This window comes from Echinops telfairi, unplaced genomic scaffold (genome assembly GCF_000313985.2).
Source record: "Echinops telfairi isolate 266 unplaced genomic scaffold, ASM31398v2 ScPeMD7_7473;HRSCAF=8511, whole genome shotgun sequence".
Lineage (NCBI taxonomy): Eukaryota > Metazoa > Chordata > Mammalia > Afrosoricida > Tenrecidae > Echinops > Echinops telfairi.
Window position 1 is genome coordinate 1,337,773 of NW_022111377.1, and position 22,249 is coordinate 1,360,021.

The 22,249-nt window shown below is 37.8% G+C and overlaps 1 protein-coding gene across 1 annotated transcript in view; it reads left to right on the forward strand.

Moving 5' to 3' along the window:
• UPF2 (UPF2 regulator of nonsense mediated mRNA decay) overlaps positions 1–19,884 on the forward strand; it is a 102,072-nt gene extending 82,188 nt beyond the window's left edge. Inside the window, exons 16-20 of the mRNA XM_004712631.3 lie at positions 287–385; positions 2,956–3,123; positions 11,804–11,945; positions 14,012–14,132; positions 18,605–19,884. Of these exons, the coding sequence (XP_004712688.2) occupies positions 287–385; positions 2,956–3,123; positions 11,804–11,945; positions 14,012–14,132; positions 18,605–18,614 (540 nt within the window). The 3' untranslated portion in view covers positions 18,615–19,884. The remainder of the gene's footprint in view (positions 1–286; positions 386–2,955; positions 3,124–11,803; positions 11,946–14,011; positions 14,133–18,604) is intronic.
• Positions 19,885–22,249: the final 2,365 nt, after the last annotated feature.

The window sequence follows — 22,249 nt, forward strand, 5'->3', positions numbered from 1 at the left end:
CGCTTGTTTACTTTCAAGACTTTAAGTCCCCAGACGCTATAGGTCTCGATAGCCGGGCACCATCAGCCTTCTTCACCACACTTACTTATGCACTCAGTGTGCTTTTCTAAGTAAATACTTTTTCTTTACTAATTCTTTTATTATTTAATAATGTTATGTGTTCTTTAAATTGCTTTGAACAAGCTATATATGCTTTGAACAAGCTATATATGTATATGCAAGAAAGCTCTGCCATATCATATGTTACAATTAAAATTCTGATCTGTTGCTGTTTTATTTTATTAAGGAGGTAATGATTAAAGGTGGGGGACTTAAGCATGTTCCTTGTGTAGAAGATGAGGACTTCATTCAAGCTCTGGATAAAATGATGCTAGAAAATCTTCAGGTATTAAATATTAATCTATTCCAGAGAATCTTCTCAATATATATCATAGAATATTAAAGTCATATTTTACAAGTATATCTATTTTCTACATATCTATTCATTGATAGGATGGTCAGGGCGTAGACATTTCTTAAGATCGTGAATTTTAGAGAGACAAGTAAGAGAATGCATCCAGGTGAAAAATCCATCTAGGTAATGTGGGAGCAATGTGCACAAAGGCCCTGTGGCAGAAAATAACTAGCTTTTGTTTGGAAAACTTAAAAGAAGGTCAAGACTAGTAGAACTTAGTGTGCGAGAGGTAGTGCTGCATGAGAGTGGACACTTGTAACGGGTCACCTTTGGGGGCCTGTTAGGAAAGGACTGACATACTCCACTGTGGAAGTGGTGGGGAGGCTATTAAAGTAATTTAGGTAGTAAATCCAGGATAGTGGCAGGGCACATGGAAAGAAGTCTGGAGTTGACAATTCTAGGCGGTAGAATGAACTGGGTTTCTTTGATGCTTGGTTACATATGGGAATGTGGAGGGAGTCTGTAGATGAGAGTGGGCTTTCTTGCAGAGACCACTCAATTTCTGTGAAAAAGCATGAAGGGCAAGTAAGAACTCGGCTTCGGCCATGTTAAGTTGAGCCTCCTGTGAGGTGTTGAAATGGAAATGTGTAGAGATCAGAAGGTTTCTGGGATAAAAACATAAATTTGCTCGTTATAACATCTGCAAAAAGAAAAAATTACAGGCTACCCGGTGATAGAACAACAAACCAGTGAGCAAAGATGAATGACCCACCTAATTTGTGTGTTTTTTTTAATGAAAGATAAAATAGACGAAATCGGCTCACTAGTAATCAACTGTAGACAAATTAAGATGAATCTTTTTGACTTAGACCAGAAAATACTAAGATTAGAAAGAGACAGTTGCCAGTGAGATGATGTCTGGGCTTTCCATTTGATCTAAAAATTTACCCTTAGTAAGCCTCTCAAGTGTGTTAAATAAACAACAATGTGTCATCATTTTTTACTAGAGACAATGAGACATAGATGCCAATCAATAGGGAATTTGTTGAATAAATAAGACTATATCCATATATAATAGGAGTCCGTGGGTGCTGTGGTTAAGTGTTGAGCTACTACATGCAAGATTGGCAGTTCTAAACCACCAGTTGCTGCTTGGGAGAAAGATGAGGCAGTTTTCTCCGATAAAGCAACACTGTATTGGAAGCCTTATATAGTGTCAGTAGTTGGATTTGACTCAATAGCAGTGGGTTTGGTATATTCATATAATTAGATCAGTTCTGGGAGAGCTTCAAAAAGTTCATGGAAAAATAGAACTAAAAGGTAATGGAATTTTTCCATAAACTTTTTGAAACCCCCTCATACTCACATAGAAAGGTGCCCAAGATAAAAGATTTTAACAGAGAGCATGTATGTTCAGTATAGAACAACAAGAAGAGTGGTTGCCTGTGTTTGTGTTAGTGTAATATAGTGGTTGCATTCACGGGTGGAGCACAGGAAGATAACTGGAGAGATAATTGTACACAATTTGTAATTTTTGTATTTAAGTTTTTATGAAGATAAAATATTAATTTTGTAATCAGGAAACTAAAGATACTTTAAAAACTAGGGTCATCTAACTCAATCCTTGAAAATTTTAAGTAAAAACTCTATAAAAACCTTAACACACTTGGAAAGATGTTAAGTAAATTCTAAGACATTAAAATTTATGAAAGAAAAACAGTAAAATCATGACTTTTTTTACCATTTTTGCTTGATTTGCAAGTGTCTTCTTATAAACACATACATGAGGGAGCTTCAAAATATTTGGAAAAACTATTAATTCCATTTTCCTACTAACTTTGAAACCCCCTCATAAGTATATATGTACCTGTATATATCTTAACAAGTTTGTGGGCTCTTTGACTAAGTATACACTAAATCTTTTATTATTACTGTATCCAAGCCTAAAAGTAAGTCTTGAGGAAGGTTTATTTAATTAATTGGTTAAGTAAATGTTTTTTGTTTTTTTTTAAGTAAATGTTATAATAAGTTCAACCAGAAATGATCTGAACATAATAGGTTTCATCCATTCTCAAATATTTGCAGAGACCTGCTGTGTTTGAAGCACTGCATGAGAACATTGGGAATAGGGAATTGAATGGTGACCTATTAGTCTTGTGGAGAATTCAGCCAGTAAACAGGCAATTATGTTACATTAGGATAACTTTGAAGGAAGACCTACAGTGTAATTTTGAGTATGAAAAAGGATAATGTAGGCTAGTGAAAACGCCCTTGATGGGTTGGTGGTCTGAAATTTAATAGACCCGAAGTATTGGGTATTTGGGAGGGGCTTGGCTTACATATAAACAGGACCCAAATCACATTGGTTTTAAATCAACTCACTGTCGGCAAGTTGATTCTAATTGTGGCAGAGAAGTAACTCTGGTTTCATCTGTCTCATAAAGATTACTTTGATTGTCATGATTATTGTATTTTAAGAAACAACACTGAATGAATTGCTTGACGTTTTTATATACATGCATCTTAGAGCATTTATATAATTTTAAATTTCTGTCTTTAAGCAACGAAGTGGCGAATCTGTTAAAGTACACCAGCTGGATGTTGCTATTCCTTTGCATCTCAAAAGCCAACTGAGGAAAGGGCCACCACTTGGTGGTGGGGAAGGCGAAGCAGAGTCTGCAGACACGATGCCATTTGTCATGCTAACAAGAAAAGGAAATAAACAGCAGGTAAGAAACTGTCAGCTGAAGGGTCACAAATGATTGTGATCAAGTGTAAGTGGTAACTATTTCATACCAAACCAAACTCAGAGCAACCGTACAGGACAGAGTAGAACTGCCCCAGTGGGTCTCTGAGACTGTAAATTTACAGTAGAAAGGCTCATCTGAGTACCTGGTAGGTGCTAAGCTACTGACCTTGTGGTTAGCAGCCTAATGCATAACCCACTATCTCACCAGGGTACCTGTAACTGTTTTTGTAGCTTCAGGTTATCTTTTGTTGTACAAGGAGTAACATTGGAGACTTTTTAAAGTGTTCAGTTTCAGTTTGGTGGAAATGTATTTTTTTATTTAGATAGCTGTTACTATTACGTGCCAATGAGTTGATTTTGAGGAAAAGTGATCCACTGTGACAGAAGAATTGCCAAATAGAGTGAAATCCTTTCAGAAGTAGATGGCCAGGTTTTTCTCAAGTTTAATTATTTGCATCCCTAAGGTTCTATAGATCTGACTGCCACAAAGTAGAATTTTTTTTAATGGAAAGGACATTTAAACCTTTTCATTCATATGTACATATAGATACATTTTTGGTTTTTGCCCTAGAATCTATTCTGAGTCCTGGTGACCCAAGACTGCTTACCCCTCAGCCTTGTGAGGCCTGTCTTCAAAGGCACTTCTGGTGGGTTCAGGCCCCCAGCCTTTCATCAAGTAGTTGAGCACGTAACTGCTTGCAGGAGATGTAGATGATGCTTGTGTGTATGTAAGAATATATAAATACATGGATTTTCCAAATGAAGGGTACTTAACTCAAGATGAAAGGAGGGTGACATCAGATACATCTTGAGAAAATGCTCACATACCAAGATTTCTCTTAAAATCACTGTATTTTAACACCCCAGTCCTTCTTCTCTGTGCTCCTTATGCCCCGCTCCCCTACTTTTCCTCACTTGTGGATGCTGGTAGGAACTCTGGTGGCTTAGTGGGTTGGGTTAAGTATTGGTTGGCTAACTTCAAAGTTGGTAGTTCAAATTCACCACCCACTCTGGATGAAAAATAAGAGTGTCATTACCTATAAACATTTACAGTCCCAGAAAGCCTACACAGAGTCACCATGAGTCATCGTCAACTGATGGCAGGGTTTTTCAGGAATGTAGACATGTATTCAACAAGTATTAGGTTGAACATCATGCTGATAGGATAAAATTCCTGTCCTTGTAGAGCTTACTTACAATCTAGTGAGAGAGACAAACAAAAGGCAAATATTGTGATAGGTGCTATGAAGAAAATAAAGCCCAACTCATAGAAACAAACACTGAACATGTTATCAATGAATACATAATACAGGTTGGGGAAAAATACTATAAAAGAAAATAAAGCAAGAAATAAGGATAGAAAATTATTGTGATAAGAAGAGGTAATGGGAGAGACTCTGCTGTTTTTTAATATACATCTGCCTAAAGTATTCATCTTTGTTTTTGCTTATAAAAGAGATCAAAGCTGTATAGTACATAACTGTTTTGCTAATGATGCAAAGGAATCCTGAGTTACCAACTATGTGTATGCCAGTTAGAATTATGGAATACAATATGAAAAGACAAGAATATAGAATCCTTTGTATTAGTCCAGTTAGACAAGAGAACAAATAGACACTCATGTGTGTAAGAAAGAGCTTTATATAAAAAGCAATTGTATATTAAAACATCCCAGCCCAGTCCAGATCAAGTCCATAAGTCCAATATTAGCCCATATGCCCAGTACTAGTCTGTAAATTCCTCTTTAGACTCACACAGCTTTGCAGTAATGCCGAATGCAGGAAGATCACAGGCAAGTGGGTAGAAAGTCTTGTAGGTCCAGTGGCAGTGGAAGCATCTCAGAACTGGTGTGGGTCTCCATGTGGCTCCTCCAGCTCCAGGGCTCTGGCTCCACCAGTGTGGCTTACCAACAGGAATGTCTTGCAGGGAGGCAAGCAGAGCGTGTATGTGGCCTTTAGTGAGCTATTTATTTCCTTTGTACCTCCAAATGAGATCATCATAATATCTCTATTTCTACTTTAAATGAACTTTGGGCATTGCTGTAACTTTTTCAGACGTTGCCTTAAAATTCCTCTCCCATTCATCAGGTTTTTCCTCTTTCCCAGTATCTGGGTTATTCTCCTTTGATGACATTTTCACCCCTCTCTGCTTTCATGCCAGGGCTGACCTCTTGTCATTTTCCCCTTCCTTATCCTTTCTCCGTGTCTGTGAATCATAAGTCTGTTTTTGGTTTGACCCCAAACTTGTTGTTGGACTGAGATCTTTGTCAAAACTGCCCTCTGTGGAGCACCAGGAACAGTTTTCCACTGTGAGCAGGATTCCCCAGACCTTGAGATTTTGCTTCCCTTTTCTAGAGACTATTTAGTTATCTGAGCTTAGCTATTTCAGTCATCACATTTAAGGTCTCCTACACTCTCTTATCCTTTTAAAGTCTTCTTGGCTTTTCCTGTGTGCCTTACTAAAGAAGTTTTCAAAGGCAAGTAAGCGCCGACATTTTAAGGCATGTATGTGCACATACACAGTAACGATATAACTTATTTTTCTTTATAAAGGAGTGTGCATAAACAACTTGAGCTAGGTCTCGGTTCCGATTCCTGCACAGTACTAGATTGCCTTTAGCATAGTTCTTTTTAACAAAACTTTTTATTGCTCTTACCTCATAAAGGTGAGAGCAAATCATCAGTTGACATTCAACACAATACAAACTTCCTTTCATCGCCTTCATTGCAATCCACTCAGTGTACCATTACTTATCCCACTTCCTCTCCAATCCCAGTCTTTTATAAACTTAGGTCGTTTGTCCTCTGGGAAATGCTGCCCTTATTGACCTTAAAGGGTTGCGTTTTCTAATGGGGTGAGTTCAGTTCTGGAGTCGGGCTTCTGCCACTCTCTGCCCTGTTAGTAAGCCTGGTCTCTCAGGATTTCGAGCTTCGTTCCACATTTTTCTCCCAATCTTTCCAAACCCTTCTACTGTGATCCTTTTCCAGGCAGTTAGTAGCTCTGGTCTTATATGGGTTATCTTGTACACTCAGTTAATACTTAAAGGACGCTTAGGCATTGAAAAGAAAGTAAATAAAACCTACAGTAGCAAAGTTTTTGTGATTTGAAAAAACAATTCAGTTAAGAAGTTCCCAATTCTAAATTGCATTGGCTAATAATTAAACTATTTATATGTTTATGTTTTAGAAGACAGATTTTTGCTCAAAGTTAATAAATGACATTCTCTGTGTCTTAGAGGAGTTTACACAAAGTTTTATATATTTTATACAGATTTACACAAATAAAGAGGTGAAATCCTTATTAAAATGCTCAATTAGTTTAATTTTTAAAGGAATACTTTCTTTTGAATGTTTAAAGTATTAGTAGATATGAAATGAGAGAGTTCATGGCTCACAAAGTAAACTAAACTCATAAACTATATTTGGAATTTTAGAAGATTTTTAATGTTAGGAACATCATTTGAAGAAACACTGGTAGTTTGTGGTCTGAAAAAGAAAGTGTGTTTTGTTCTGATTTTTTTTTTTCCCTGTTTGGATTTTGGGTGTTGGCCCTTACGGTGTAACAGTTTTTCTAGAAATGTGTTGCCTTATAAGACTACTTAATTCTCAAATGGGGAAAAAATTTCTGAAATGAAAGATCTCTTTGTACACTAAGTCTTTGCTCATAAATAGCTTTCTCCTGTAGTCGTTAGGAAAAGGAAATCTTACCAGTAAAGGGAGTAGTTGGAAAGATTAAAAAATCAATCGGTTAATTTTTTTTCCTTCTAGATTTAAACTTTTACAAATTGAAATAACAAAATAATCTAGTGATCATGTACAAACATAATTAATGTTATAGTCTTATTGCATACTTTTTAAATAGAGCTTTATGATTTTCAACAACTGGACAGTACATATAGTTTAAGACTTTTGAACATCCTGTTTTGCAGTTAATATTTTTGAGGATTCATGATTAGTTTTTATGTATGTTTTGTCTGCGGTAACTAATAATTATCTTTCACAACTTGGGTGTTTATTTTTGAGGGGACATCAAAAAGTTTGTGGAAAAATGGAATAGAAAGATAATGAGACTTTTAATGAACTTTTGAAGCCCCCACACCCCAGGAAAGGTTAAAGAGTAACAGTAAAGAACAACCTAATTTAACCTTTGTTGCTGTTAGCCTGTTTCAGGAGATCTAATTCCAGTGACTTTAACCTTTTTGCCATCAGAACTAATATAAGGCAGTACTTCTCTGATGCTGTCTTAGAAGCTGACCAGGGTAACATTGCTTGTCTTGCGTGCTCTGGGTTTATTGCTGTCTCTTTTAAGCACATAATACTTGGGACCGTTACCTTTGGTAAAATGTGTCTCAGAAGTCATAAATGTATTTTTGTGCCTCTTTTATTTCTACTTGCTTTCTTTCCAACACTTAAATGAAGAAATTCTAAACTTGAATATGAAAAGAAAGCCAATCTTTTCATATATTGTAGTAGTTTATTATGACATTTTCTTTATATTGTTTGTACTATTTCATTAGTATGATAATTACGTAATATGTCACTCCTCTTTGTATTTGAATATACTTATAAAAGTTTTAAAACAGGTAGTAAAGCTATTGTCAGGTAAACCAGCCAACTGATAAAGTAAGATTGTAATGTTTGGGTGCGTCATTTATATTTAGAAACTCAGACTTTCATCTTTCTTTACCCCTGCGATCTCAGATAAAGCATCTTACTTGACACCAGGAACAGGGAATGGTTTAAATTGTAGCTATTATCAGAGCCCAATAGATAATATGTGTTTCACCAAAAAAATAATCAGCCTTACCCCAGATACCTATCTGTATAGAAGTTTTCAGATAATAAAGTAATTCCAGTTATTTTTTTTCAAGTAAGTTTATCAACAACCCTATAAAGGTTCCTTGGCTATTGAGTCAGCTCTGGCTCATGGTAAGCATGCGTGGCTCATGGAAATCGGATGAAAAGAAAGTGGACTTTTCCATGCTACCCCCTTGTATATATAACAAACCGGATGTTACTCTATATGAAGTCCATAATCCACGATGTAGGTCTCTGCTTTTGCAGCACCCCCACCCCGCCAAATCATCCAGCCATTGCAGCACTCTCCATGGGGTGGCAGCTACTGTGGAATGCATGACTGTTTTACTAAACATGACATCCTTTTTAGCAATTGGTCTTTCCTGTGACATTTCCAGTCAGTGAGGTGAAATGTTGCCATCCTTGCTTTTAAGAAGCACTCTGATTATATTTCTTCTAGTGGAAGTGTGTTCACTTTTCTGGCAGACAGAGTATGTCTTATATTCTGTGTCAGCATCACATATCAGTTCTTTTTTTGTTGTTGTTGTTGTCCAACTTTCATATGCATAGAAGACAGTTAGTTGTCAGAGTGACAACTTTGCTTTTTACACATTGGGTTCTTTTATTGTCCCCAATTTAGATATGAGAAAACTTCGGACACATAATTAAATACTCCTACAGGGTTATGGTTTGTAAGTATGGGACTAATGTTTAGATCTAGGCACATTGCATGCTCTTAAAAATGCTTTAATAAGCATCAGTAGGAAAAATGCTTTTAAGACTACATCTTTTCTACCCCCTATAGTACTTTCCCCCAAGCCTGCTTGCTTATAAATACTTAAAAGCATGGGTTAAATTAGAAATATGAAAGGACTATTACATTAATATTTTATCAATTATGTAAATTAAATTTTATTTAGCATATCTGTACTTATTAAACAGCTGCCAACCACATTTTACTATTATTCAACTAAGGGAAGATTGGAAAGTAGCCTTGTTTCAAATCCTCATTCTGGAAACCATTCTGATAGTTGTATTTTTTTTTTTTTCCTCAAAAGCTGAATTGTTTCCTTGCTTTCTATCAGTAGTTCACAGCACCTGGATTTGGAAAAACAGGTGCAATAAAATGCTTCCCACTTGAATAATGCTTACAATAAAGAATTTTATTATATATTGCTTTCCATTTTATCACAACACTATTGTTTAGGAAAATTAAATTAATTATGAGACTTTCAGATACTAGAGACATCTATAAAGTCTGGCCAAAAAAATCATTTGAGTTGACTTTCTTATCTACTTTTTTTGTGGTGTTTTCCTAAAATTTTAAAAAGCAATAACAAGATTATTATAGGCATAAATAATTATCTTTATTAAAAGCTTTGTTTCTGATGGTTTGTTAGTGGAAATAAAAACCGGTTAAGTCCTATCCAGATAATTGGGCATAAGGGCATATAGTGAAGTAATTAGGATTTTAATTTTCTGGTTATTTGTTATAAATCTCATTCTGTTAAGGAGATGAATCTTTTAAATTAATTTGTGGCTTCATTTTTTCTGGCAGGTATGCATTAGAATGACTAAAATTTAAAATATTAACCATACTGTATGTTGTCAAGAATATAAAGAATTCTCACACATTACTAATAGGGATGTACAATGGTGGGAATATAAAATGGTGTCACCACTTTGGAAAACAGTTGGACAGTTTCTTAAAAAGTAAGACAGATACCAGCTATTCTGCTTCTAGCATTTTTCATATAAAAGGAAAGAAAAGAAAACATACCTGCATAAAGATTTTTCCTGGGCTTTACAATTCATTGTATTTTTAAGAACCAAAAGCTCCCCCAATAAAATGATTTTCTAAAAAAGAACCAAAAGCTAACAACCCAATGACATCAACAAGTAAGTGTAGTAACAAATTAGGGTGTAGCTATATAATACAGTACTGCGTACCCTTCAGTAAGAGAAACACATCACCAGTCTATACAACAACAGGGATTCATTTAAAATCCTAATGCTAACTAAAATACACTGGTAAAGGAGAGTATACGTTGTTCAATTTATATAATTTTTTAGAAACTACACACTAATCAGTAGTGACAAGACATATTACTGCTTGCCTGACGGATGTGTTTATTTTGATTGTGGTCAGGATTTCTTAAGTGTATAGACCTGTCAAGATCATCAAATTACATATTTTAAATAAGTACGATTTATTATTTGTCATTCATACCTCGAAAAAGTGGGTTTGTTTGTTTTTCAGGATCGTCTTGATCCTGAAAGAGAGTTTCTTCTTAAAGAGAGTTTAAGAAGTCAGTACTGACTCACTCTCTCACACTCACTCACTCTCTCACTCACTCACTCACTCACTTACTCACTCACTCTCATTCACTGACTCTCTCACTCCCTCCCTCACTCACTCAATCAATCAAAAAGGAAGAAAAAAAAGTCAGTACTGTACTGATCACTAAAAGTTGATAAGTTCATTGGGCTACTAGGCTGTTATCGCTAAGTGGAATACCTTAGGTGTTTTTTTATTTTTGCTATAATATAAGTGAGATTTAATTATCAGTGGTAAATAGGAGATATGGTTACTTTAGTTTGTAGATAGTTTCACACTCACACTTACTATTGCCCACTCACACTTAACTATTGTGGCTTGGTGTATTTAGTATTGGGATGCTGACATTTAGTATTGAAGCCTGAAAGGACAGTCTCTCTTTGAGATAATGGCAGAGAATCAGACTCCTGTGAATTAGAATACTCATTCAGTGTTAAGCTTTACCAGTAGTTTGAGTGCAAGTAATCGGTGGGTACAGAGTAAGCAGAGAAATTTCTGGATTCCCGAGGACAGCTTCCAAGTCTTTCCTTTCCATGTTAGGTATCCAGATGAATAAAGACCTCTTATGTGACATGGACAAGTTACCACACAACACGGAAAATTTACATTATAAAACGTCCACTTTTACCTTAGTTACGTAGTTTACAATTTGGAGTCACTATGTGACACTTGACTACTAGCCGAAAGATGAATGACTAGAACTCACCCAGGAGCACCTTGGTCGACAGGCCCGGTGCTCTGCTTCCTAAAGCCTCGCGAGCCCCATGGGGCAGTTCTGCTCTGCGCACGGCTGCCTCCATTCCCTGCTGCTGAAGTTGCTGAGCTTGTCTTTCTTTGTCCAGTATCACAGCTGCCTTCAGCAATGTGAAGGGCTATGAATTTGGAAGATGGACTTAGATTTGTTCCACATATAGTTCAGGTGGGGAAGAAGGGGTTCCAGAGGAAAGAAATGAAAAGGATGGAGATTTCAGTATGAAAGTCTTTCGGTATTGTTCTAATAAAGGATATCATGTACAGGATAAAGGATGGTTCCGTCCTGATGCTGCTGTGGGATAGGTGTTGGGCTGCTAACCAAATGGATGGCAGTTCAAAACCATAAGCCGCTCCACAGGAGAAAGATGAAGCTCTCTGCTTCTGTAAAAATGTATAGTCTTGGGAATCCTCTAGAAAGTGGCAATAAATTAGACTCAGGAGCCCTGGTAATAGAGTGGTTATGTGGTGAATTGCTAGCATCTCAGGAAAAAGACGGGGGTTTCTATTCCTATAAAGAGCTACAGTCTTGGAAACTCACAAGGGCAGTTCTGCCCTGTCCTGTAGGGTTGATGGCAGTGAAGTTGGAGTTTGCTTTTCTGAATCAGAATTGAATTGATGGCGGTGGGTTGGTTTGGGGTTGGGTTGTTAGATTTGTTCTTCCAAATAGATTGTCCTTTACAAATTCAATTTGTTCTACTTGCTCTTTATTTGAAGCCTACCACCCAACCCCTCATTTTCTCAAGTTATTTGTGATTTCTTTTTTTTCCTCTTAGTTTAAGATCCTTAATGTACCCATGTCTTCTCAACTTGCTGCAAATCATTGGAACCAGCAACAGGCAGAACAAGAAGAAAGGATGAGAATGAAAAAGCTCACACTAGATATCAATGAACGGCAAGAACAAGAAGATTATCAAGGTATAAAATGAATTTATAGGACAAAATGGAACTTTTTACATTTTAAATCATTTTATTGGGGGCTTATACAGCTCATCACAATCCATATATACATCCATTGTATCAAGCACATTTGTACATATGTTGCCATCTTTATTTTCAAAACATTTTGTTTCTACTTGAGCCCTTGGTATCTACTCATTTCCCTCCCCTCTCTTTCCCACCTTCCCTCCCTCATGAACCCTAGATAATTTCTAAATTATTATTTTTTCATGTCTTATACTGACCGATGTCTCCCTTCACTTGCTTTTTTGTTCTTTCCCTGGTATCACTACTCTCATTATTGGTCCTGAGGGGTTTATCTGTCTTGGATTCCCTGTCTTTCCAGCTCTTATCTGTACCCATGTACATTCTCTAAGGTAGAATTGGGGTCATGATAGTGGGGGGAGGAAGCATTACAGAACTAGAGGAAAGTTGTATGTTTCATCGGTGCTATACTGCACCCTGAATGGCTCGTCTCTTCCTTGTGACCTTTCCGTAAGGGGATGCAAAGTGGAACTTTCTGAGTTTTAAAAACACAGTGTCAAAGTTGTTATCCTCTCTTTTTTATGTCATGTTTTGTTCATATTTAACCTGAGAAGTGGTTTTTAATCCCATTATATAATTTTACTCTCATTTATTAAAATAATAATAGTAATTGTAATAATATTGATCTAATGCTAACTCCAAGGACCCCTGGTGGTGTAGGGGTTATACATTGGGCTGGTAACCACAGGTCAACAGTTTGAACTTAACAGCAGTGGGTTTTGTTTTTTTTCTTAACTGCTAACACCATAATTCAGTTAGACTTCATATTATTCGCCATGTTTAGACGTAGGAAAGAAATAATCACTTTTTATTGTATCATGAACCTGCCAATTTTGAGTAAATTAATTCAACAAGTACTTCTTGCTTCAGTTGTGTATTTGGAGATACATACTGGTTTCCCCACACAAGATCGCACTGTCAGGTTGATTCTGACTCACCCAAGAGGACAGAGTAGGACTGCCACAGAGGCACCGGGGCGATCAGTCTGTACCGAAACCCATCTTCCACTGAAGTGCAGCTGGTGGGGGTGAACTGCTTGGCCCCCACGTTTATTAACCACTGTGCCAGGCTTCTCTCCTGGTCTCAGACCCAACATTTCTTTAGATTTGGCTGCATACTCAAATTAGGATTTTTGTTTTACGCACACAGTCTTGGGTTGGTTGCCACCTAACGTTTAGAGTCTGAGGCCTCCTCAGAGCCAGCCCTTGGGCATGGTTATTTATGTAGCACTCTACTGAGCCAGCATGCTTTTGTTCATGCAAGAAAATGCACAGATCAGTTTTTCAGATTGCTTAATAATAGTATTTAGCGTTCATTAGAACCCTGGGTTACATGTTGGGCTACTAACCGAGGTTAGCAGTTTGAAATCACCAGCCACTCTGTAAGATAAAGATGATGCTTTCTACTTCCATAAAGAGTTACAGTGTCAGAAACCCACAAGAGGCAGTTCTCCTCTGTCAAGAAGTCACTATGAGTTGGAATTGACTTGATGGCCATTTGAGTATTTAGGGAATATTTAGGGAATACTCAAATAGTTACTATGGGTCAAACATTATTTTGTCTCATGTACCAACTCTGTATAGTATATTCTATTATTAATTAATGGAATCTTTTATTTCCATTTCACATGTAAGGAAAGTGAACCAGAAATCTCATCGCTAATAATGGCAGAGCTGAGGTTTGAACCAATATTACCAAACCTCAAGTGCGCCGCTATTAGTTATTGTGCCTCTTAGGCTGTTCTTACTGCTTCCTGAGCCACATACAGAGTCACCAAATTGCCAGTAAAGGTGAACATAAGGCAATAAAAGAATCTCATCTCTTGACATGCTCTCTGAGTACTTTAAAATTTCGGGTGTTTTTTGTATGTTTGTTTTTCATTCAATCTGTTGATGGAGCTAATAAATGTGATCTCCCCGGTGCCTTATTTGCTTCATAGAAGAATACATCTAGAAGTATTCAATCACCACCACCCCCCTTCTTTTTGTTCCTAATTACAGAAATGCTGCAGTCCCTAGCACAGCGCCCAGCTCCAGCAAACACCAATCGCGAGCGAAGGCCTCGCTACCAACATCCAAAGGGAGCACCTAATGCAGATCTAATCTTTAAGACTGGTGGGAGGTAAGATGCCGATCTTCATCTAGCTCTCCCTTCGCTGTTGTTTCTCTTGGCTTCCGTTTGAGGCATTTAGAGAATTCTGCATTGACTGAAGCATATAGACCAGGCCTAACCAGTAGCAAAATAGAAAAGACTATGAATTGAAAATACTTGGGCCAGAGAAAAACTGGCTGGTTTATTTAAAAAGACATTGGTTTCAGCCATATAGATTCTGGGTTTTATTTACTTCTCAGCTGACTTAATTCTCTTTTGAATTTATAGAGAAGACTAGTTATAGATTATTTTGAGAGGTTACAGGTTTTATTAGGATTTCTTGGGTTAATATTTATCTTTTTCTTTGCAAAACTCAATAAACGCTGTGGTAGACTTTCAGGTGCAGATAAAGTTTATTTTGTGTTTTGTTTGCTTGTGTTTTAAATTCTAGACTTCCCCCCATGGGATCCATGCCAGTTCTTAAACTTAATTTTGAATTGTTTAATGTGAAATTACTAAATTCAGTAATGAATTTCACAGTTAAAATGTTCCTTGCTATCCTCATTCCTCATTTTTTCAAGGAACACAATTATTTTATGTTTGTTGGGACCCGAGTTGAAGATTCATACTATCGATTTAATTGACTTTATCTTGTGGTAGGGTTACAATTACAATCGCCTTTGGCTTCTGCTCCTCAGATTTCACTGAGTGTTTGTGTATAGACTCAGATTATCCAACAGCCTCAAGATGTTACTTCGTTGTTGGATGTGGGGACTGCATAGAAGAGAGTATGAGTGACAGAATTAATTGCTGAGACTGATTTAGGGGAAGTGGACATGTTACTGTATCATTTTACTCACTGAATATACTTGTGTGTTCCCAAGAATGTCTTCTTTGAGCTTTTTGCTCTTAGCTAACGAATCACATTGCAGTTTAAAAAAATGCAATTCTCACATCAATCTGTTCTTTAACATCTCTTGATTGTAGTTATTGTGCAAGGCATAATAAATTATATTAGGTTATTTTTAATTATCTAAGTCTCTTTAAAGTCCTTTTATAAAACCTGTTTTTATTGCTACCAGAATATAGAAACAGGGTTAACAGGCAATGGAAAATGTTAGTCCCCTGCTTTTGCACTTTCTTAAGAGTGCCTTCAAATATGTCTCATGGCGTTCTTGACACAGTACCTGTTTCTTTTAGCCTTGTCACCAGAGATCAAAACTATTACAATGTTTTTCTCATGATGTTTGCCATTGTTTCTTCCGTACTGCAGCTGAACATCTCTGAATACTATTATTTTTATTAATACTAAATCCCTTTTGAATTTAGATATTATGAGTAGGGTATCTTCCTGATTGGTAAATGTTTGGGTAATCAGCCCCTGCTGCTATTTCACTGAAACTGCCTTGCCCAGAGTCCCCAGCTGCCTCCCCATTGCTTTGTGCAGTAGTCTTTGTCGGCTCTATCTCCGCAGCACTTACCATTGTGGACTTTTCTTTTTATTATTGAAGAGGATTTCAAATGGTTTCCATTATCTGTGGCACTGTTACCTTCTTGCTTTTCCTCTTCCCTCTCCTACTTTTGACTGCTTACCTCTTTTGCACTTTGTTTTACCTAATCATATTAGTGTTCCTCAGGGTCAGTTGTAGACTCTCACTACCATCATGTATTTCTCCCATGGCTCCATTGCTATCTGCATCTCCAGCCCAGACCTCACTGTCTAGCTGCCTTCTTGATAATGACCTAGAAGTTTTAGAAATGTAAACCTTGTGTGTTCCCTAGCTCCCAAACCTTTTTCTCCTCTGCACTTGTCTAGCTGATTCAGTGGAAACATTGCCTACTAGTTGCCCAAACTTGCAAAGGATGTTTTGTTTTTACTCCCCTTTCTCCCTCAATTCCCGTAGCTAATTCATTACCAGAATCACTCCATTCTACCACTAAATGTCTCTGACATGTATCCATTTTAGTCCACTCCTGCTGCTCAGACCCTAGATTAGACTCTACTGTCCTCTCTCATTTGGATTACAGCCATCACCCTCGTGATTGACTGTCATCTCTAATTTCAACCCCTTCCGATTTGTTCTATCAGCGATACTTACAGGGACCTTTCCAAAATGCATATCTCATCACTGATTTTGAGTGCTTTTCTGAGTGAAACCCATCAGTAGCTCCGCGTGGCTGGTAGGATGAAGTCCAAACACCTGACTGGGTTAACAAGGCCCTACTGGTGTCATCGCTTGCTGTTCTTTCTCCGATCTCCAAACAGAGGGGCCTTTTAGTTCTAGCCATGTTCTTTGTCAGCCCTTCTTTTCCCTCGTATAACCCTGCTCACCTTCCGGTCTCACCTTACTAGTCTAAAGTCTGACACATTGCTGCCGTGACTCACTGCCCTTCCTGCTGAATTACCTGTTAGCTTGTCTGTAACCCCACAAGATTAAAGATTCTGTAGGAGCAGAGACTAAGCCTTGTTTTCCACTTTACTTTCTTGATAGCTCTTTGTGCTTGGCATATAGTAGACGTTCAGTAAACGTTTGTTGAATGGACAGAGGGGACTTGTGAAAATCTGTATATAGTCATTAAATAAGTGTTTCAAGTTCTGCTCTCTTGGCATTCTGCTCCCTAGGTCTTCCCTCTGGATTTCCCGGTCTTGCGAGAGTTGTGAGTCTTCAGCAAGTCTCTCTTCATGCTTTAAATCTCTCTTTGAAATTATCACCAGAGAGGGCAGGCCCTTGTTTGTTGATCATTTTTAAGAATGACACTAGCAAATTTATAGGAGCCCCTGAATGGTACTCGTAGTTAAGCATTGCACTAAAAGCCAAAAGGTTGGCAGTTCAGGCCCACCCTGAGGCGCCTCAGAAGATAGGCATAGCGATCTGCTCGGGAAAGGTCCTCACAAACCCTATAGACCCGTTCTGCTCGGTGCGCCTGGGGCTCCATGTGTCGGATGAACTCACCGACTGCGTGCGGTTTAAGCGCCAGTGCCCTAAGACGTAGGTGTGCGTGAAAATTGTAGAGCGGTCCAGCTTGGAACACTGGTGTGTGAGCCTTTTGGACTACCACAGGCTCTGCCACTTTGACAAGTGCGGTTTTAAGTGTGGTTCTTCTGAAAGAACGTGGCTGATGCAATGGAAGTTCCTGGTGGTCTGGCTCCTTTTTACTTCCTTGTTTACTTCTGGGGCAGTGAATTCATCAGGTCTCTATCAGGAGACAGTACTAGAGGTTTGAGTGAAATTTATTTGTAAGTTGGTTATTGATACAGTTTGATTCTGCTCCCCTGTGGATTTTAATGCACTTTCAAATATTAACTAGTTTTTAAAACTACTTTCTTATTATTGATCCTTGAAATAAGGTTTTCTAATCATAGAATCCTTGAAAAAGCTCTTCTCATTGGGTGATTATAGTCTAATGAACTATAATGAATTTTAAGTGTTTGGTTAGAATGAGTTAAAATCAGAGTTCCCATCAAACTATTACCTAGGTAAACTATTCTGCAGAACAAGTTGGTTTTCCATACTATGAAATTTAACATCTTTGGTAAGTGTTAGTTCAAATTAGATTTACATTTTGCTGTAAATTCATCTGGCTAGATAACTTAGTACTCCTTAGACTTTATACATGTTAATCATTTTAGACTTATTAAAATGCAGTCACTGATTTATTTCTACGAAGTGTCCGGATGACGCGAGAACCATTGCACATCACACGTTGAGTTGCAAAGAGAGACACTAACAGACCCTTTGAAACCTAGTGTTTTTTATCACGAAATCTCGTGTCCTTATTAGAAGGTTGAATGAGTGGTAATTCGTTATAAATTAGTCCCTCCTAGAAGAGCATATGATTAATACTTTTTGGTCTTTTAAAATTTTACATCTCTCAGAATGACTGCTTGCTTATAAGTAAGTCCAGGGCCACACACTATACTAATGATAGAATCATGTTGTATTATCAAAGATCATGTTTTTTCTCTCATTGGTTGCATTTATTTAAAGTATTGTAATTCAGACAGTTGTTTTGCCTTGACCTCAGGAGAGGTTTCTTGTAGCTTTCTTTCCAAGAATACCTGTGCTATTGACCATTTTTTCCCTATTCTGTTCAATCATAGATATAATTGTTTGTACTTTTCTATGTTTATATTTTGTTCTTTGAGACTTTCTTGCCAATGAAACTTGCCCTCCGACAAAGAAAGAAACCCCGAAGCCTTGGTGTCCCAGAAGTTTCAGCGTAGCTCCAGGGGCCACCCTTCCTCTTCGCTGTCAGGATTGTTCATGGAGTGCTTGTCTGCTGAGGCTCTGTCTGCCTTTCTCTTTGCTGTCAGGATTGTTTTTGTAGTACTTGTCTGCTGTGGTCCTGTCTTGTCCGGTCCAGGGAGGGCATGCTGTGCTTTTAAAAGAGCAGTCATTTGTGTGGAGAAGTCACTGGACAGTGGTTGGTCTATTTTAAGAGCATTTTCTTGCCAGGGGGTTGTCCTGCAGCAGTTAACTTTTGCCTGTTTGTGCCTCCAGGAGACGTTGATCCAGCAGCACGTGTCATTTCATTAGGTCCTGTATCTGATGTTGTGGATAGTGGAGTCCTCCAGCAATTGAATGAGAGCAGTGGACACATCTCAGCATGTCGGTCTAGAGAGTTGCGAATCTAAACCTGGGACAGGCTGGGGCCATGAGGCAGAAACAGCAGCCTCTGCCAACACCGGAACAAGCCGACGCGTCCAGATGTGGCGTAAAAGGCCTTTTGTAATGGAAACCACGTGAGGGTTAATCTTCTCTTGAGAATGGAAGTCAAGAAACGAGATGGTTCCCGTACCTACCGAGCAGTCACACTTAGAAGAGCTGTCAATGAGATGTGCGCCGGAGAAGGAAAGGGTGTAATGGCAATGGTTTGGGGGAAATGAACCTGAGTTTTAAACTTGACTTGAGTTACAGTGTCTCTGAATTGCACATCCCATGTTGGAAGAAGATACACTTGGGGGCTCCAGGACTACAGTAGCAAAATATAGAGCAAGCAGTAAAATCTTCTAGTTCAGACTTACATGCAGGACAACAAAGTGATGAAAGATATCCAAATACCAGCTATTCTACCAGGAAGGTTTTTGTTTTAGGAATCTGTTTCAAGAGGAACAAGGGATGAGGGAGAAAAATCCGTTTTATCCATCAGAGTCAGTAATGTAAAATTGCCTATCAGGGTAAAAGGAAACTGTGAAGACAATTGGTATACGAGGAGCATTCATTCAGATGGCTTAGAAAAGTCTGATACCAGCCTAAGAACAGGGATCTGGTTGAGCCCATTGTAAGTATCATTGAAAACAAAACGTGCCAGTCAGCATGTCACAGAAAATGAACGAAGGACAAGAAGAAGTGGATCAGAATATTTTGTTTGACCTTCATGGGCACACAGCCTCTGTCTCTAAACAAAGTATGGAAACAAGTAGAGCTTTTATTTTGTTTTTTGTTTTGTCCCACCCCCCTCCCCACTAAATAGAAACGAGGGTTCTTAGTCTGTTTCTGACAATCTGTTAATTTATAGAGTAGTTGTCTTTCGTTTGCTTTCTGATAGGCATAGTAAATTTAGTTAACAAGCACATCTGTATGCTACAACTTGATTACATCTTTTTTTCTAGCTATTTTGCTTTTTTTTTCTTTTACCACGTTTTAGTTTCTGCATGTAGAATTAAATGAGAAACAAAATTTGTAAAGTTGTAACATTTCACATGGAAATGCTGCCCGATCTTCACCAGCTTCAGAAATCTGACCTTTGCCGATGCTGCAATAAAGTGTTGTAATTTAGACTTGGTGTGGTTGTCTTTTTACTTGGTCTGGGTTTTGGAAGCATATTAATTGGGCAATTATTAAATCACTATCTTCCAAGGTCATCTTTGTGCTTTATAAAGTATTCTTTAGGACAGTTTCCTTGTCATTTTACTATTAGTATTTCCATCACTCTGACATTGCACATTTGTCGTATTTTCTTAAGTGCCTCCATGTATTACAAGAAGCAGCTTGTGGAGTCCAATGGAATACATACTTTAGAATAAACTGAAAGCTGGTTAAGATGGGAAAAGTTGGCATAGCATGGTTTAGCACTAGGCAGAGTTTGATTTTACCCAGCAGGTGTAGCAAGTGTGATAGAAAGCCTCTGTGAGGGACATGACTCAGAGCCATCACACCGACTGTTCATTGAAGACCTTGTTATCTGACATTTATGACAGTAGTAAAACGTGCTGCATATTCATGAAGTGACTCTAGTAATGAGTGCTGAAGTGCAAGTTCAGAGTAATGCTGGTTATGTGCCAACCCGACTGGGTTGTGGTGTTCAGTCTTGGCAGTTGCGTAATGGTGCGATTCAGCGGTGATAGAATGTAGTCGTTAGCTGTTTCCCTATGATACACATTTTCAAATAATGTCTTTGGAACCTAACTATGCTGATAAGTGAGGAGTTGGTATATTGCTTTTAATTTATCTCCAGGTATTAATTCCAGAACAGCCTTAAGAAATCTAAAAGGAGTAAATTTTTAAAATTCTGATTAGAGTTTTAAAAATGGAAGAGAAATACTTTTTTTAAAACTGTGGTAAAAAATATACACACAAAAATACAATTTGTACATGTGTCATTCTGTTAACAGCAGTTAGCTTATTCAGGTTGTGCAATGATATTGTTCTCCTTTTCCAAGTATATTTCCCACACTACTAACAAAAGATTTTCCCTGTTCTGCACCCTACTTTCCCTGGCAATTACTGTTATAGTAAATAAGCGCAAAATGTGTTTGTTTATGTCATGTCAGTGAGGTCACAGGTGATATTTTTAAGGCTCATGTTGGCGCGTGCATCAGGACTTGGGTTTTCTTTTTGGCTGCCTTAGACAGTAGTCCATTGTATACCATTATACACAATATTTTGTTTTTTCCATTCATCTGTTGATGGACATTTGTGTACAGGTTTCTGTCTGTGTTTCTGCCTTCTCATCTGGCTGTGTTACCTGGGATTGGGATTGCTGGGTCATGTGATATAGTTCAGTGTTCTGAGGAGCTGCTAATTGTCCTCAATGGCAGCATCATTTTACGTTCCCACCCACCAGCAATGCATGAAGGTCCCAGTCTCTCCTGTCTTCACCAACACTTGCGTTTTCTGTTCTTTTGATGCTAATGTTGATGTGTTTCTCATTATGATTTTGATTTGCATCTGTCTATCTGCTAATGACCGGGTATTTTTAATCATCTGCTTGTTGGCCATTTGAAAAAAAAAATGCTGGTTTTTAAAAATAAAAGTCTCAAAACTTCCACTCATTTAGTCTATTATTTAATCTTGCAACTCTTTTTTTCCTTAACAGTTTCATTGGCACATAATTTACATATCATGCAATTGAGTAGTTCAATAATTCAGTCATATCAAAGGGAATTGTACAGTCATCAATCACTACATCTATCTGAGAGCAGCGCCTTCACCTTCAGTCTTTCAACTCTTGACGTCACTGTCATTGCTGCTCTATATGCTAGTAGTAGTTACTTCATTGTTTGGGGAAATGGTTCACTTGATCATTTTATTCCTATTATTTTCAGAATTTAGATTGTTAGGAAAAGCCAGAAGAAAAACCATCACTGTCACCAACTCTATTCGCACTTATAGCAACCCTTTGGGATGGAGCAGAGCTGCCTCCGTGCACTTCGGAGACTAGATGGGGGTAGAAAGGGCCAGACTGCTGACCTGGTTAGCAGCCCAATTCAGAACCCACTACAACATCAAGGGCCCCTTGTAGTTCTACATTCCACATATCAGGCATTAGACAGAATATTGGATATACCCTGCTGTCAAATTAACCGTCATGTCACTTTTCATCTTTGATTTAGCGCGCTGCATTACATTTGGGAAACCAATGGAGGAACACAGATCTTTGCAATATTGGTACTTGATTGAGTTAAATCACTGATAACAAAGATAGGTGTTTTGTGGCCCCAAACCTAGCAATATATAAAATAGCAGTATATAAAATAGGTTCTGTGTATCAAGAAGCTTCCTTAAAGGATGGGGAAAACCATCTTGAGGTTTGAGAAATGGAATCTTTAAAACATTCTTTTAGATCTCTTGTGGTTTTTTGATAGTAAGCAGAGGTTAATAAACCTAGCTGTCAAAAATGCCTCAGATTCTTTAACTCCTTTT